The following is a 13,201-nucleotide window of genomic DNA, read 5'->3' on the forward strand; positions in this document are numbered from 1 at the left end:
CAAAACTTGCCTATTCATTCATACAGATATTTCTGGTCAGTTTAGAAATGAGAATGAGAGAAGAATGAGAAAGGAAACTAAATGTGAATTGTGAAGGGAATGTGAAGAAAGATCAGTATTCTGAAAAGTTAATAAATGCAAGGAGTAAAAGAACTGTAAGCATAATATAGCAATAATGAGGTGATTGTGGAAGGATCAAGGAGAGAGAGAGAGAGAGAGAGAGAGAGAGAGAGAGAGAGAGAGAGAGAGAGAGAGAGAGAGAGAGAGAGAGAGAGAGAGATGCAACTGTTTGAAAATTGCCCACTCTATAAAATCTTTCATCCTCTTGATCACTCGGCAGGCTTTTCACTCCAAAACGGCCCCTTCATACTTAAACCTCTTACCCTGATACTAAGGAAACCACACATGCACTTAACCTGACAAAAGTGGCACCATACTCTACAGTCAGCAATCTTTCCATCACTCAATACTCCCACACACACTGGGCACTCCTCTGTCAAACCAAACAACTATATTCTCTCACAGCTTGAGGCATAACCCACTCAATGATCTGTCTTACCCTGCCTGCACAGCTCCCTTCCACACACTGGGCACTTCTGCCAAGCCAAGCACAACTATATATATGTATTACTTACCAGGTGAACGACTTGCATGGTCTTCCCTGTCTTTTCATCAGTCACAGCTTGAGGTTTGATGATCAGCTCCTTCTCACGCTTGGTCCTTGCACTCCTGTGGTCACTGGAAAAGTCTGGGAGTTCTTCCTCCTCTGTCCCCCATTGGTCTGAACTACTGGCCCATTTCTTGTACATGACCTTCCTAGAGTATGTTGTTGTCTTGCCTGTCTTGGGGTCCACTTCTACTCTGGTGTATGTACCATTCTCCGGTGAGCCACCGGACTCCAGATGGGCAAAGTGTCGGTCTGATGAAGCTCCAACATGATGCCTCTCGTAGTTGTCGTCCTGCCGCTCATCCCACCCGCCCCTGCTTCCCTGCCCAGAGTCCCAGGTGGATGTTTGGGACTCCACACGGGTTCTGTGCCTTGTAGAACCACTGTGACTTCCCCCATGTGATTCATCTCTGCCCCAGTCATCTTGTCCTCGTCTTCTGTGGTCTCTATGCTGCCAGTTGTCACCGCCTTCGTACCTCCTGATAGTGCTCTCAGAGTGCAGTCCTCGGTGATCATCCTCTCTTCCTCTTCCGTGATCCCTGGTGGTGCTCTCAGAGTGAAGTCCTCGGTAATCCTCCTCCCTTCTTCTCCCGTAGTCCCTTGAGTGATAATTTCTTGTATATTCACCCTCACTGTACGTTCTGTCATCATATCTATCCTGATGACCCCTGTACCCTTGACCACTTGCATATCTGCCATCATGACCTCCCTCGGAACCCGAGGAATCATGTGTTCTACCCTGTCTGCCATCAAATCCTTGTCTGCCAGAGGATCTACTGTCTTCATACCTAGTGTGACTCCACTGACTGCTTGATGCACTTCCTCTACTGTCATATCCATCACCAGAAGGACCTTGGTGATGGCCGCTTCCTCCCCTTCGTCCAGCAAAACCATCGCTCTCATGCGTTCTTTCCTCGTAGTAATTTTCTTCTCTGTTCCTACTTTCTGTCCCCGTGTTGTATGATGGCCTTCCTCTCTGGTCTGACCACACAATCCTGTCTCTGTCTGTGCCATCCTGATCCTGCACTCTGGTCCTCCTTGCCTCATCCGTCCAGTAGGAGCCATCATGTATCTGTGTCACAGCTCCTCCTTCATGAGTCCTGTGGAAGTTATTTTCTCCTATCTGGTCAGAATGTGTCCTCCTGGTGCTGGTGTCAACGCTGTAGGTTCTGCTGTGCTCCTTCCTGCTTTCCTCTCTCCTCCTGTCTGAACCAGAATCGCCCCACCGGTTCTCGCCATCCTGTCCTGAAGGGTAAGTCTCCTCTCTCCTGTCTGAACCAGAATCGCCCCACCGGTTCTCGCCATCCTGTCCTGAAGGGTAAGTCTCCTCTCTCCTGTCTGAACCAGAATCGCCCCACTGGTTCTCATCCTGTCCTGAGGGGAAAGTCTCGTGCGTCTCCCAGCGTCTGTGAGTCTCCACAGGTTCACCATCGTTGATTCGCGTGGAGGAGCGGTTCTCCGTGTAGGTGCGTCTGTACCCGCCTCCCTGGCCCCACCTGCCACTTGGGATGCTGTCGGTGTGGGTGTCCTCATTCACTGTCACCTTTCGGCTCTCATGGTGTGTCTCTTCGAAGGTTGATGTGCCATCTGGTGACTTCCCAGAGGAGTGGTGTGTCCTCTCGTAGTGGGTGATGACACGGCCATCCTCATCCTCACCCTCCTTGATGGGGTCACTTCCTGACTCAGCTTCATTGAACTTTGAGCCTTCTGAGGAGGAGTAGACTCTCCGGCTGACACGAGAGTGAGTCCTTCCATGCACTCGGCTGCTGCTGTGACCATCGAGACCATGACCGCTGCCCTCCACGTCATCACTGAAGCCTGAATGTGAAGATGAGGAATGTGAACTTGATGATGATGATGATGATGATGTGCCACCAGATGATGATGAGGAGGATTCCTTTTCATACGATGTCTTTTTCGTCGTCTTCTTCACAGTTGTTGTTTTCTTCACCGTTGTTACCTTGGTCACCTTGCTACCTGACCCATCCACCACGCCAATTGGGTGGTCTGTGGTGGGCTTCAGGTCATCTGTGGACCCAACCTCCAGGTCCGCCTCTGGCCCTGTGAAGGTGTCTGGGTAGATCTTGGACCGCCGCAGATTCAGGGGGTTGATGAGGCGTGGGTCTATCTCACACTCCCCAACACCTGAGGAAGTTGTGGAGAGATTAGTTCACAGTTTAAATGAGGAAGAAGGTCTGGAGAGTTTAGTTCACAACTAATCAATTTAGATGTGATATACTGAGCACATGTACTTTACTACTGAAAGTGAGGATAAAAACATGTTTTACAATTTGAGAGTATGGATTTGAGAGGTGATACATTGAGGTGTGCTGTAGCATATGGGGATTATGGAACTGTAGAAGTGAAGAGGTGATATATTGAGAACATGTAGTATGTGGGGATTAAAGAAGTAAGGTTTGAAGAGGTGATGTATTGAGAACATTTGCATTAGTATGTGAGGGTTATAGAACTGTAGGGATGGACATGATATAATGAAAGCCTGGGCTGAATAGTACGTGAGGATTAAGTATAGAGGTAGGGATACAGGAATCCACTGTGAGGAGACTGCCACTGTATTCTGCAAGAACCAAAAACATCAAAGCTAATAAATACATTACTACAAAACTTAAGCAACTCACCATCAACTGTGGGATGTTCTGTCATGTAGAGCAGCCACTTGCCCTTCTCTTTGCCATTCTCCACCTGATGAGGCCACAGCACCTCCACCTGCAGCTCATCCACCCGCCATGGGCCTCTGTTGTCCACTACGTACTTGTGGATCACTTCTGTTCCGATTTCGTCCATGTACTTGATGGCTGATTCTCCAACAATCTCACCCCCATAGAACACTTGCTCTGGTGTGGCGTCACTGGAAACGAGACTTGTTAGTTTCCTGATGCATGAAATAGGAGGCAATGAGATCTTATTCAGCTCAATTACTGTCAGATCCTGGATACACTGAGCATAACAGGGTAGTGAGATCTGTTTTAATTTCATTATTGTCAGATCCTGGATACACTGAACATGAGTAAGCTCAGTTACTGTTAGATTCTAGATAAATTGAACATGATGGGGCAGTGAAATGTTTTAACTCTCAGTTATTCCATTAACTATATCAGCTCAATGTGTCATGAATGAAAACAGGAAGTAAATATTCTATAGACATGAAAGGGTAATATGTCTTAACTCACTTATTCCATTAGTAACTTTTCTGCCAAGTGTGTCATGAATGAATACAGGAGTTGTTCTATTCACTTCATCAGATCAATATGTCATGAATGAATAAATGAACTACATTCTCCACTATGATGCACTGAACGTGACGGGCCAATGAGTTCGTTTAAACTCTATAATTCTTAGGCACATTGAACACGAGGATAAAGAAATGTTTGTTTTTTTGTCTTTCAATCCCAAACCTACCCCTTGATGGATATTTCTGCTCTCTTGATAACCTCCACCCTGAAGGTCAGAGGCTCCTGAGGTGTCAACTCAGTGGAAGAGGAGTTGACTTCCACCGTGAAATGGATGTACTTTGAATCAAATGGTGTCCCAGACTCTTTGAAGTTCAGCTTGAGTGGCCCTGTGGTGTTGACAAGAGGGTTGTCCAGGTGACACTTGATGACTCCTGCAGATGTCTTGGTGCACTCGTATATTCCGATCTATAAGAAAAAGAGATTCATCTTAATGTATTCAAGAAATGTAATACATTAACTCTTTCACTGTGATATGCAACACTTCACAGCACAGAAGTAGTGTATGAAATCTTTATAAACATCCTCTCAGAGAGGCTACTGATTATGGAAAAATGATGCAAATGTCTGTGAAAGGATTAAAGAGTACACACAGCAGCTGATGTGGGAACAAAAGTCAGAAAACTTGACTACAGGCAACAGTCACTAACCATACATGAGCTGATCTAAATGAGTTTGGTAACAAAGTACTATTGGAAAAACTAAGTAAGGAGTTGAAAATTTTTATGTAAAACAATATCTAATCCTTTCTCTGAGGCTTCATTTACTCACCTCGGAGTCAGTGGGGTCAAAGAAGAGTGCCTCATTGTGCCTGACATACAGAGTGGTCATGTAGGCTGGCTCATCACGGTTGGTCACTTCCAGCAGGAGAGGCACAGTGTCGTGCTCTCCAAGCCGCAGCAGGTAGCCCTCCCCGGTGGTGTCCTCCTCCAGGTCAAGGCTTCCAGTCATGTGCAGGTCACTCACGCAGATGTTGTCATCGCCGCAGTCCTTGGCAAATGTTCCTTCAAATTTCCTGAAAGATAATGGGCAAATGTTCCTTAAATTTCCTATAAGAGAACTGTGTGAATGCTCCTTCAAATTTCCTGGAAGATAACTGGTAAATGTTCATTCAAATTTCCCACAAGAATTGGCAAATGTTCCTTCAAATTTCATAGAAGATAATCAACAAATTTTCCTACAAGATAATCAGAAAATGTTCCTTCAAGTTTCCTACAAGACAATCAGTCATATATTGTGTTTCATCTGACATTTTTGGGTCTACCTGCAGCTGGGTGAAAAGTCAAGTGTTAATACATGAAAAGTGACCAATAGTTTCATTAATTTTTTTTTATGCGAGTATTTAAAGTTTTATCCTGAAATGATTCCCTGGTTGTAGTTCATGGGCATTGTGGCATCCTTGAACCATTGCAGATCCCAGAAGGTTGTTAAGAAAATAAATACCCATGAATCCAATAAATTTTTAACTTTTTCTGCATGATGAAAATTGATGCTTGTTTAATTAATAGACAACAAAATCCATACAAACAAATATAAAGGGTAGACTGAAAAAAAATGTTTTATCTATTGACAACAAAATCCATTCATAAACCATAAATATAGAGGGTAAACTGAAAAAAAAAAAAAAAAAAAAAAAAAAAAAAAAAAACTAGACTGTATTACTTGAGTGCCCCCTTCTGGTTGAGGATTGGGTAATTGTTGATGTTGGGCATGGGCGCTCCCTCACGCACTGGTCTTGGCTCCTCCTGGATGATCTCGTATGTCAACTTGAACCGCAGAGCACGCAGGATGTCCTGAGATCCCTCCTGAGAGTGAAGGAGGAAGAGATTGCGAATTATAAAAGCCCCAAGAATTAACATATTTGATCATGAGAAATTTTACTGAGATTGAGAAGTTTTGATGTGATATTACTGAAATTGAAAAGTTAATAAAAGAGTGAAGAAGGAAGATAATCACAAAGTAGAGGAGATGCAAGACAACCTACTTGCTCACAAGAACTTTTACTAAGACTGTGAAAAGCTTTGCAGTAATGTTAATAAAATTCCTTCCTGAAGGTGAAGAAGGAAAGGAATCATAGTAGAAAAATGCAAGACTATATTCGTTAATGAGAAATCTGACTGAGATTGACAATTTTAACAGTAATATTAACAAATCTCCTCCCTGAAGATGATGAAAGAAAAGAATCACAAATTACAAACAAAATACATGACATCTGAACAAAGAACTGTGTGTCACAAGGAGTGAAAAGGTTGTAAGCAAAGAACTGTTGAGTCATAAGCAGCAGGAAGACTAACAAGGCTCCTCACCAAGAGATACACAATTTCCTTTGAGCACCGGGACCTGCCCATGTCGTCCGGCCTGAGGTCGATCTTGCGGTGCACCCCGCTGGGCTGGTTGGTTGTGCTGTCTGCGAACCGTACCCTGGGCAGTGGCCGGTCCTGGTACGGCTCCTCCTCGATGGTGTAGTGCAGCTTCAGGCCAGTACGGGTGCCTGCGTCGTTGTCCATCTTGAAGCATGTGTCAAACGAAAAGCTGCAGAACAATGGTAAGCCTATTATTAATTTTACTGAGATGTTAATAGGAGGAGCTGAGACACTGAGGAAATGACAGTTAAGGTTCAATTTACTAAACATGGAAAATATAAAAGAATTACAGCAAATATTATTGACTGTTCCCCATAAAACATTAAAGTTAGAAGTATACGAGTCAAAAGTACACGAGTTAATGAAAGGAGCTAAGAAAAAAAGTAAAGAAAACAAGAGAACAGTGAGGGCAGGTACTGGGAGGGTCCCACCAACACCCAGGAGCTCACCATGTTTCAGAGGCGGTAATGTCTTCCCGGCAGCCTTTCCTGGTTGGGTCAATGTTGTCCAGCTGGCCTTCAGAAACCACCTTAGTTTCAATTTCAATGATTGGCCGTGCCCTGTAAAGTGTGAAAAGTAGGCTTGTTCATATACATTTCAGCCTAGGATATCACAGTAGTGCCTAACACACAATTCTATCTATTTACCTATCTATATATATACCAGGCTGGCAATCCTACACAGGGTGGCTCAGACAGGGCAACATACATTGACACACACATCACTCACACTCTTAGCACCCCCAGCCTTTAGTGGAAAAGTACACAATACTTAGATGACAATGAATGTTTAGTTATTATGGTACTTCACACATGAATAACCTCTGGAATACTACAAGTGCTCAAGTCTTTCCTGTTGAAACATTTGGTTAGGTGAAATTTAAACAAACATGACTACTCCTGGTCTTTCTTTGCATCTTCACAGTGCTCCATCAGGCAATGTGAAAACTGGAGTGGCCACTAATCTCATATAAATTTTTGACATTTTGTATGGTACTATAGTAGTTCTATAGTTTAGAAAATACAAAATTAACTCCCCATTCTCTTTTTTGTGTGTCCATGCAAACTATTTTTTACAACATTTTCAATGTGAACAAAGAACAACCACAGCAGTTCCTCACAGCAAAATCTACTTTCATGTTTTCCCTAGAGTCAAGGGTTGGCTTCATGTACATGTCTCCACTGGCTGTTTCTGTCCCTTGCAAAATGTCTGGAGCAAGTATATCACACCAGTAAATACACATCTGTGAGAAGCATCAGTGTAGAAAAAGTTACCTGAGGAGGAGAACTCTGTCGCTGCAGAAGGAGGACGTGAGGAGGTCAGGGTAGCCATTGTTATCCAGGTCCATGCCACCACTCAGGGCATACCCAAAGGCATTGTACGTCTCCCCAGGGATGTCCTCTGCACGGATGATCTGTAGGAATGCATGACATGTCAAATTTGGGGATTATAAAAATAACTTTAGCGTATTCATTTCCAAACAGGCAATTTTTTTCTGGGCAAAAGTATGATGCTTTTTTTTTTGTTCTTGTTTGCCATAAATCTTTACCAATGTAGGATGCTTTTTTCTATATTACTGTATGATGTGGGAAGGAGATTGGGAGCAAGGCATTCAGATGTGAAATAAGATCAATTCAAAATACCAGCGAAGGAGGCGAGACCCACCTGCGAGGGTGTTGTGGAGAGTCCATCTTCACCGCCGAGATAGATGCGGATGACTCCCTTGCCCTCGTATGGCGCCCCCACAGCGATGTCCTGGTAGCCGTCATGGTTCAGGTCTCCCAGGGACGTCATTGAGGAACCAAAGCGGGTTTCTCCGGGTTCACCTGCACAGTTGTAATAAGCCATGAAGTTGCTGATCAACAAGTGTCTTAGTGGTTGTCTGTCCTCTGAGTGTACCATTGATCTTGCATAGTGGCAAAAACACTATGCAAACAAAAATCAGTTTAGTTCAAATTTATGCTTGGCACAAAATGGCAATAATAAAAAGATGAAGCAATGATAAGAATATTAATCAACTATTTCTGAGCACATCCTTTTAACTGACATCCAATCTGCCACAAATGAACTTCAACAATAAAAGCATTATACTTAAAACAGCACATTTGCTTATGTATTTCAGTGAGGGCTTGAGCCATGCTTGTTCTGAGGCTGTGATAAGCTGGTTTAGACAGAGTATCATTTCTTACACATATCTGTACAACACAGCCACACAAGGCAAGTCTTACAGGTACTTGGTCATGCTCACAAGATTACACTTCCAAATTAATCTTCTAACACGCTACACTACAACACATTGGTCTAGGACTGCTCCCTCAAGATGTTGCAAAGATGAAAGTAACTTTAAAACAGTCACCATGACCAAAGGCTACATAATGGAAAGCCTACAGGATACACAGGAAGAGTCATCAATGCTACAACTATTTAAAGACGACAGTGAATGAGACAACTTGAAATTTTGTTGGTTAGTCTTCACTACAATAATAGCCTGTAGACAGGAACATTAAGACTCTGGGATACTTCATAGGAGCTAACAGGAGCCTCAGCCCACAGACACAGGGAGCTCAAGGGAGAACTACTGCTAGCCTCACAGCACTTCACCTGGGGCACTTTGAGGCAGAGGCACCATGAACTTGTCATATGCAAGACCTAGACCTTGAATGAGAAAGTGGCACACATTTATCATTGAGTCTCTCACAATAATGTCCTGGAACCAAGTCAAGCATAACAGTAGTTGTGCACTCATTATCACTTATTCCTAGCTTTGAAGGAGAGAGTGGCACATGTTTATCATTGAGGTGGCTTGTCACAGAGTCTCTCATAATAATGTACTAGAACCAAGTGAAACATAATATAAGCTGTACACTCAAAAAAAAAAAAAACATACACATTTCAGGTGAGATGAATATCACAGTAATTCTTAACACCTAGCTGACAATGAGGTTTAGTTATTACTTGACACATAAAAGCCTCTGAGATACATGTGCATCAGTCTTTCCTGTCCTGTGATGAGATCTGAATAAATATGACTACTTCTGGCCTTTCACTTCATCCTAGTTTTGAACACAATGATTAAGTGCCTCCATCATGTTGCTGTTTGCCTTGAATATCTGGCTGGGAAAAGATGGTGGGAATCTGTGTTTCATATGTCAAACTGCTGCTTAAAAGTTATCTTTGAAAATTCATATCAATTACTTCTGATTTGAAAAAAAACAAGACAATGCGTCTGAAAAAGGATAATGAGAAAAGGAGAAGGAGAAGATCAAAAGAGGATCAAGAGAAAGGAAGATAAAAAAAAAGGAGGATCAAGAAAGATTAAGATCAAAAGAGGAGGATCATGGGAAAGAAAGGAAGGGGAGATAAAAAAAAAGGAGGATCAGGAAAGATAAAGGAGATCAAAAGAGGAGGATCATGAGAAAGAAAGGAAGGGGAGATCAAAAGGAGTATCAGGAGAAGGATAAGTAGTGTATTTGTCAAGTCAGACCTTCTATCTTGGTGAATGGATGGTTTTCCTGGAAGCCTCCCTCATTGTTCATGTACACGTAGATGGCACCACTGGCCCTGCTGTTGTAGTAGAAGGGGGCGCCCACCACCAGGTCGTCACGGCTGAGGAGAGGATGTGTTAGTGTGACTCTAATCCACATAACTAATGACTAGATTACATTACACACATACACACATAAAAAGAGACCAAGATCTGTCAGGCTTTGTATTCTTCACTCATAGAAAGAGACCAAATCAACATAAACATCCTAAAAATTGACATGCATCATCAACACAAACGCCCAATGCCACTCACCTGTCGTTGTTGATGTCAAGAGCCAGGACTTCATAGCCAAAGCTGGAGGCAAACATCTCTCCACTAAGGATGAGGTCCACTTGCAGCAGACTGACTCCTGTCTTCACCCGACTAAAGAACACCACCTGGCCCGTCTCCTGTGACCTCGGGGCACCGCTCACGTATGATATGTAGTTCCCAAAGAAGTTACCAGCAGTTACTGAGTAGCCTGTGAGGGAGGTGTTAAGGCTGGTTGAGAATATGTGTGTGTGTGTGTGTGTGTGTGTGTGTGTGTGTGTGTGTGTGTGTGTGTGTGTGTGTGTGTGTGTGTGTGTGTGTGTGTGTGTGTGTGTTTGTATGTAAGAAGGTGCAGGTCAAGGGCAACAAAACCTAATGAGAAAAGAAAAAGGAAAAAAGAAAGGAAAAGAAAAGGAGAAAAAAGCCGACAAAAGATGCCAGACACTTGAAAGGAAAAGAAGAGAAAAAAGCTGACAAAAGATGCCAGACACTTAGAAAGCTAGTCTAAAATTACTTGGTGTGTATTTACCCAGTTGTGACATATGGGAAAGGAGTTATGCTTGTGCTGTCCTGCCTCTGTATATTTTGATATCAATTTTGAGTTTAAAACTGTGAATTAATCTTGCATGGACTACATCCTCATCCAGTCCATTCCAGGGATCAACTATTGTTTGTGAAAAGCTACACTTCTTGATGTATCCTGCAATTTACAGTGTGTGTGTGTGTGTGTGTGTGTGTGTGTGTGTGTGCCTTACCCAAGTAGCTGTATTTGTCAACAGGAGAGTCGGCTTCTGTGACGGGGCCGAAGTACTGCGTCTTGTCCCTGATGAGGTAGTTGTCAGAGGTGTTGGAGGTGTGGATGGTGCCGCGCCAGGTGAAGGGCCCCGGCACCCCCAGCACCACCTCATCATCCAGCAGGATGCCGCTGGTGCCCGCCTGGCAGAACCCATACTGCAGGTGGCCACTGGGGAGTTACAGATTAGGAGGGCGTGAAAAAAGTTGCTTATAAAAATAATAATAATAATAATAATAATAATAATAATAATCTGAAAGTGGCATAAAGCACTTTAGACATTGGAGCCATAAATGGTTGCCAAGTCCTAAGATCAATTCACAAGTCCTTATTCAGCAGGTACTTTGAACACCAGAAGATAATGACAAAGCTTACCTGTCGACAGGCTTCCCCTTGCAGGGCTCCAGTTCCTCCAAGACATCGAGGTTGTTGGACAGGATGTAGCAGAGACCGAATCCCCACTGGAAGTCCGGCCCCTTGTTGATGTAGCGATGGGCGCACACCTGGGGACGCGGGGCTGGGGTTTTACACTATACATACCATTTTGAAGAAATTTCTAAAGCAGAGTTAAGGTTCCAGCCAACACTCATCTTCCGCCACGGCTCTGGCTGGCCAAACGCATCAGCGGGTTGCCAATGTGTATAGCCAATGTATACATATACCGCAATATATTAAAGCACTAAATGTGAGTAGGGTTTTAATATTCCAATTTCGTTCACTTATTTGAGGCCATTTTTTTCGTGATTCCAAGTTCCACAAATGTATAAAGATCAATATAACCAGACAATCTTTTTCTCAAATATTCCTCTAACAACACAAGTATTAAGCTTTAAACCATACAGTCTCTCCTACACCAAGCCTTCATCTTCTCCTCTCGCCGTTTCCCTAGAGACACCAAACCTTCCTGTAATAACACCAAATGCTTCACTACAGGCTTCAGAAACACGAACTAACGCAGCTAATCTGAAACGGGGAAAAAACGCATATTTATCAGAACAAAGGAAAGAAGTCAAAATAATGCCGATAAAAACGAAAATAAAAACAACCGTAGCACTTCACGGGACACCTGCAAAGTTCACCGAAGTTTCATTTCCCAAGCCCCTCACGTTGCCTGGCATTGACCCTGAGAGTTCCTGACCGCCGCCCTCTGAAGGAGTGCCGCGTTTGGCAGTCAGTGCAAGACGCTACCTGGCCTGACCTGTTGACACCATCATCCGCGGTCACTTCCTCCTCTTGTGACCTCTTTGATTCCCTGATTACTAAAGACTTTACTGTTCTCTCTCTCTCTCTCTCTCTCTCTCTCTCTCTCTCTCTCTCTCTCGTTGTTTGTATTGTTTCTTGATCTCTACGATAACTTCTGTTTGCTTCACTGATTACTAAATACTTTATTGTTCTTTGTCTTGCGGCACTTCTTTTCTGTGGTTTTCATTGCTCCTTACTCTCTTCCTCTACTTGTTTTATTCAACGATCACTAACTGCTTTGCTTGGAGAAACTGATCACTTAATGTTTTCCCCTATCATTTCTACTGCAATTACTCTTCTGTTTCTCTATCACAGGATTACTGAATACTTAACAGTTCTATATCTCATCGTTTTCTATCGTTCTCTTTCTTAATTTGTTTTCTTCCTTTTTTTACTGCTATTAATAATATCCCTTTATCTTAATATGACCCCGTTCTTATTCCTCTGCTCTTTATTATTAAACTTAATTTCTTTTCTTGTTCTAATAAATGCAATATGCTTTTTAGTTTTTTTCATTCCTAATTTATTATCAGCATTATTTTCAACTTTTCCTTGCTTTGATAAATGAGAGTCTTTCTTCGCTTCTAATCATCACTATTCTGAATATCTTTTTTTCCTTGAAGCGATCAATCGTCAAGCACAAGGGGTCTGCGCAGCGGGGTATAGAATAGCAACACGGCAGCTGCTGGGAGAGGGATGACTAACACTCGCCTTTTACTTTCCTGTCACACGCCCTGGAACACTGGCACCCCGCTGCTCACACCGCCTCCGCCTTATTGGGTGTGTGTGTGTGTGTGTATGAGAACCTGCTGCCTCAGTCGCCTTTCACCACACACATTCACTGCCTTGTATTCGTATCTAGTCTTCCATAGCAACCAAGGATGATAATAAGTACGTGTGTATAACTGTTCTCAAAGTATTGCTCTTGTATCTATTACGCACCGTATTCTTCAACGTTATGGAGTCTTATTTCTGGTACTTTCAACAAGCTCTGACAAAAAAAAAAAAAAAAATATTGGCGGTTTTCAATGGCGTATTCTCTTGACCTTGGTTCCTGCCACATCTAGGCCATGCATATTTCGGCACATG

At 43.1% G+C, this 13,201-nt stretch overlaps 1 protein-coding gene across 2 annotated transcripts in view; it reads right to left on the minus strand.

Annotated features, from left to right (window-relative positions):
- LOC135111428 (integrin alpha-PS1-like) overlaps window positions 1–13,201 on the minus strand; it is a 33,137-nt gene that overhangs the window by 3,543 nt on the left and 16,393 nt on the right. For both annotated transcript variants that reach the window (XM_064024705.1, XM_064024704.1), the window contains 13 exons: window positions 11,246–11,373; window positions 10,833–11,041; window positions 10,081–10,288; window positions 9,766–9,887; window positions 7,947–8,107; window positions 7,556–7,695; window positions 6,731–6,841; window positions 6,225–6,450; window positions 5,581–5,723; window positions 4,690–4,933; window positions 4,088–4,326; window positions 3,307–3,536; window positions 636–2,812 (listed from right to left, as the gene is read on the minus strand). In XM_064024705.1, the coding sequence (XP_063880775.1) occupies window positions 636–2,812; window positions 3,307–3,536; window positions 4,088–4,326; window positions 4,690–4,933; window positions 5,581–5,723; window positions 6,225–6,450; window positions 6,731–6,841; window positions 7,556–7,695; window positions 7,947–8,107; window positions 9,766–9,887; window positions 10,081–10,288; window positions 10,833–11,041; window positions 11,246–11,373 (4,338 nt within the window). The remainder of the gene's footprint in view (window positions 1–635; window positions 2,813–3,306; window positions 3,537–4,087; window positions 4,327–4,689; window positions 4,934–5,580; window positions 5,724–6,224; window positions 6,451–6,730; window positions 6,842–7,555; window positions 7,696–7,946; window positions 8,108–9,765; window positions 9,888–10,080; window positions 10,289–10,832; window positions 11,042–11,245; window positions 11,374–13,201) is intronic.

This window comes from Scylla paramamosain, chromosome 22, assembly GCF_035594125.1.
Source record: "Scylla paramamosain isolate STU-SP2022 chromosome 22, ASM3559412v1, whole genome shotgun sequence".
Classification (NCBI taxonomy): domain Eukaryota; kingdom Metazoa; phylum Arthropoda; class Malacostraca; order Decapoda; family Portunidae; genus Scylla; species Scylla paramamosain.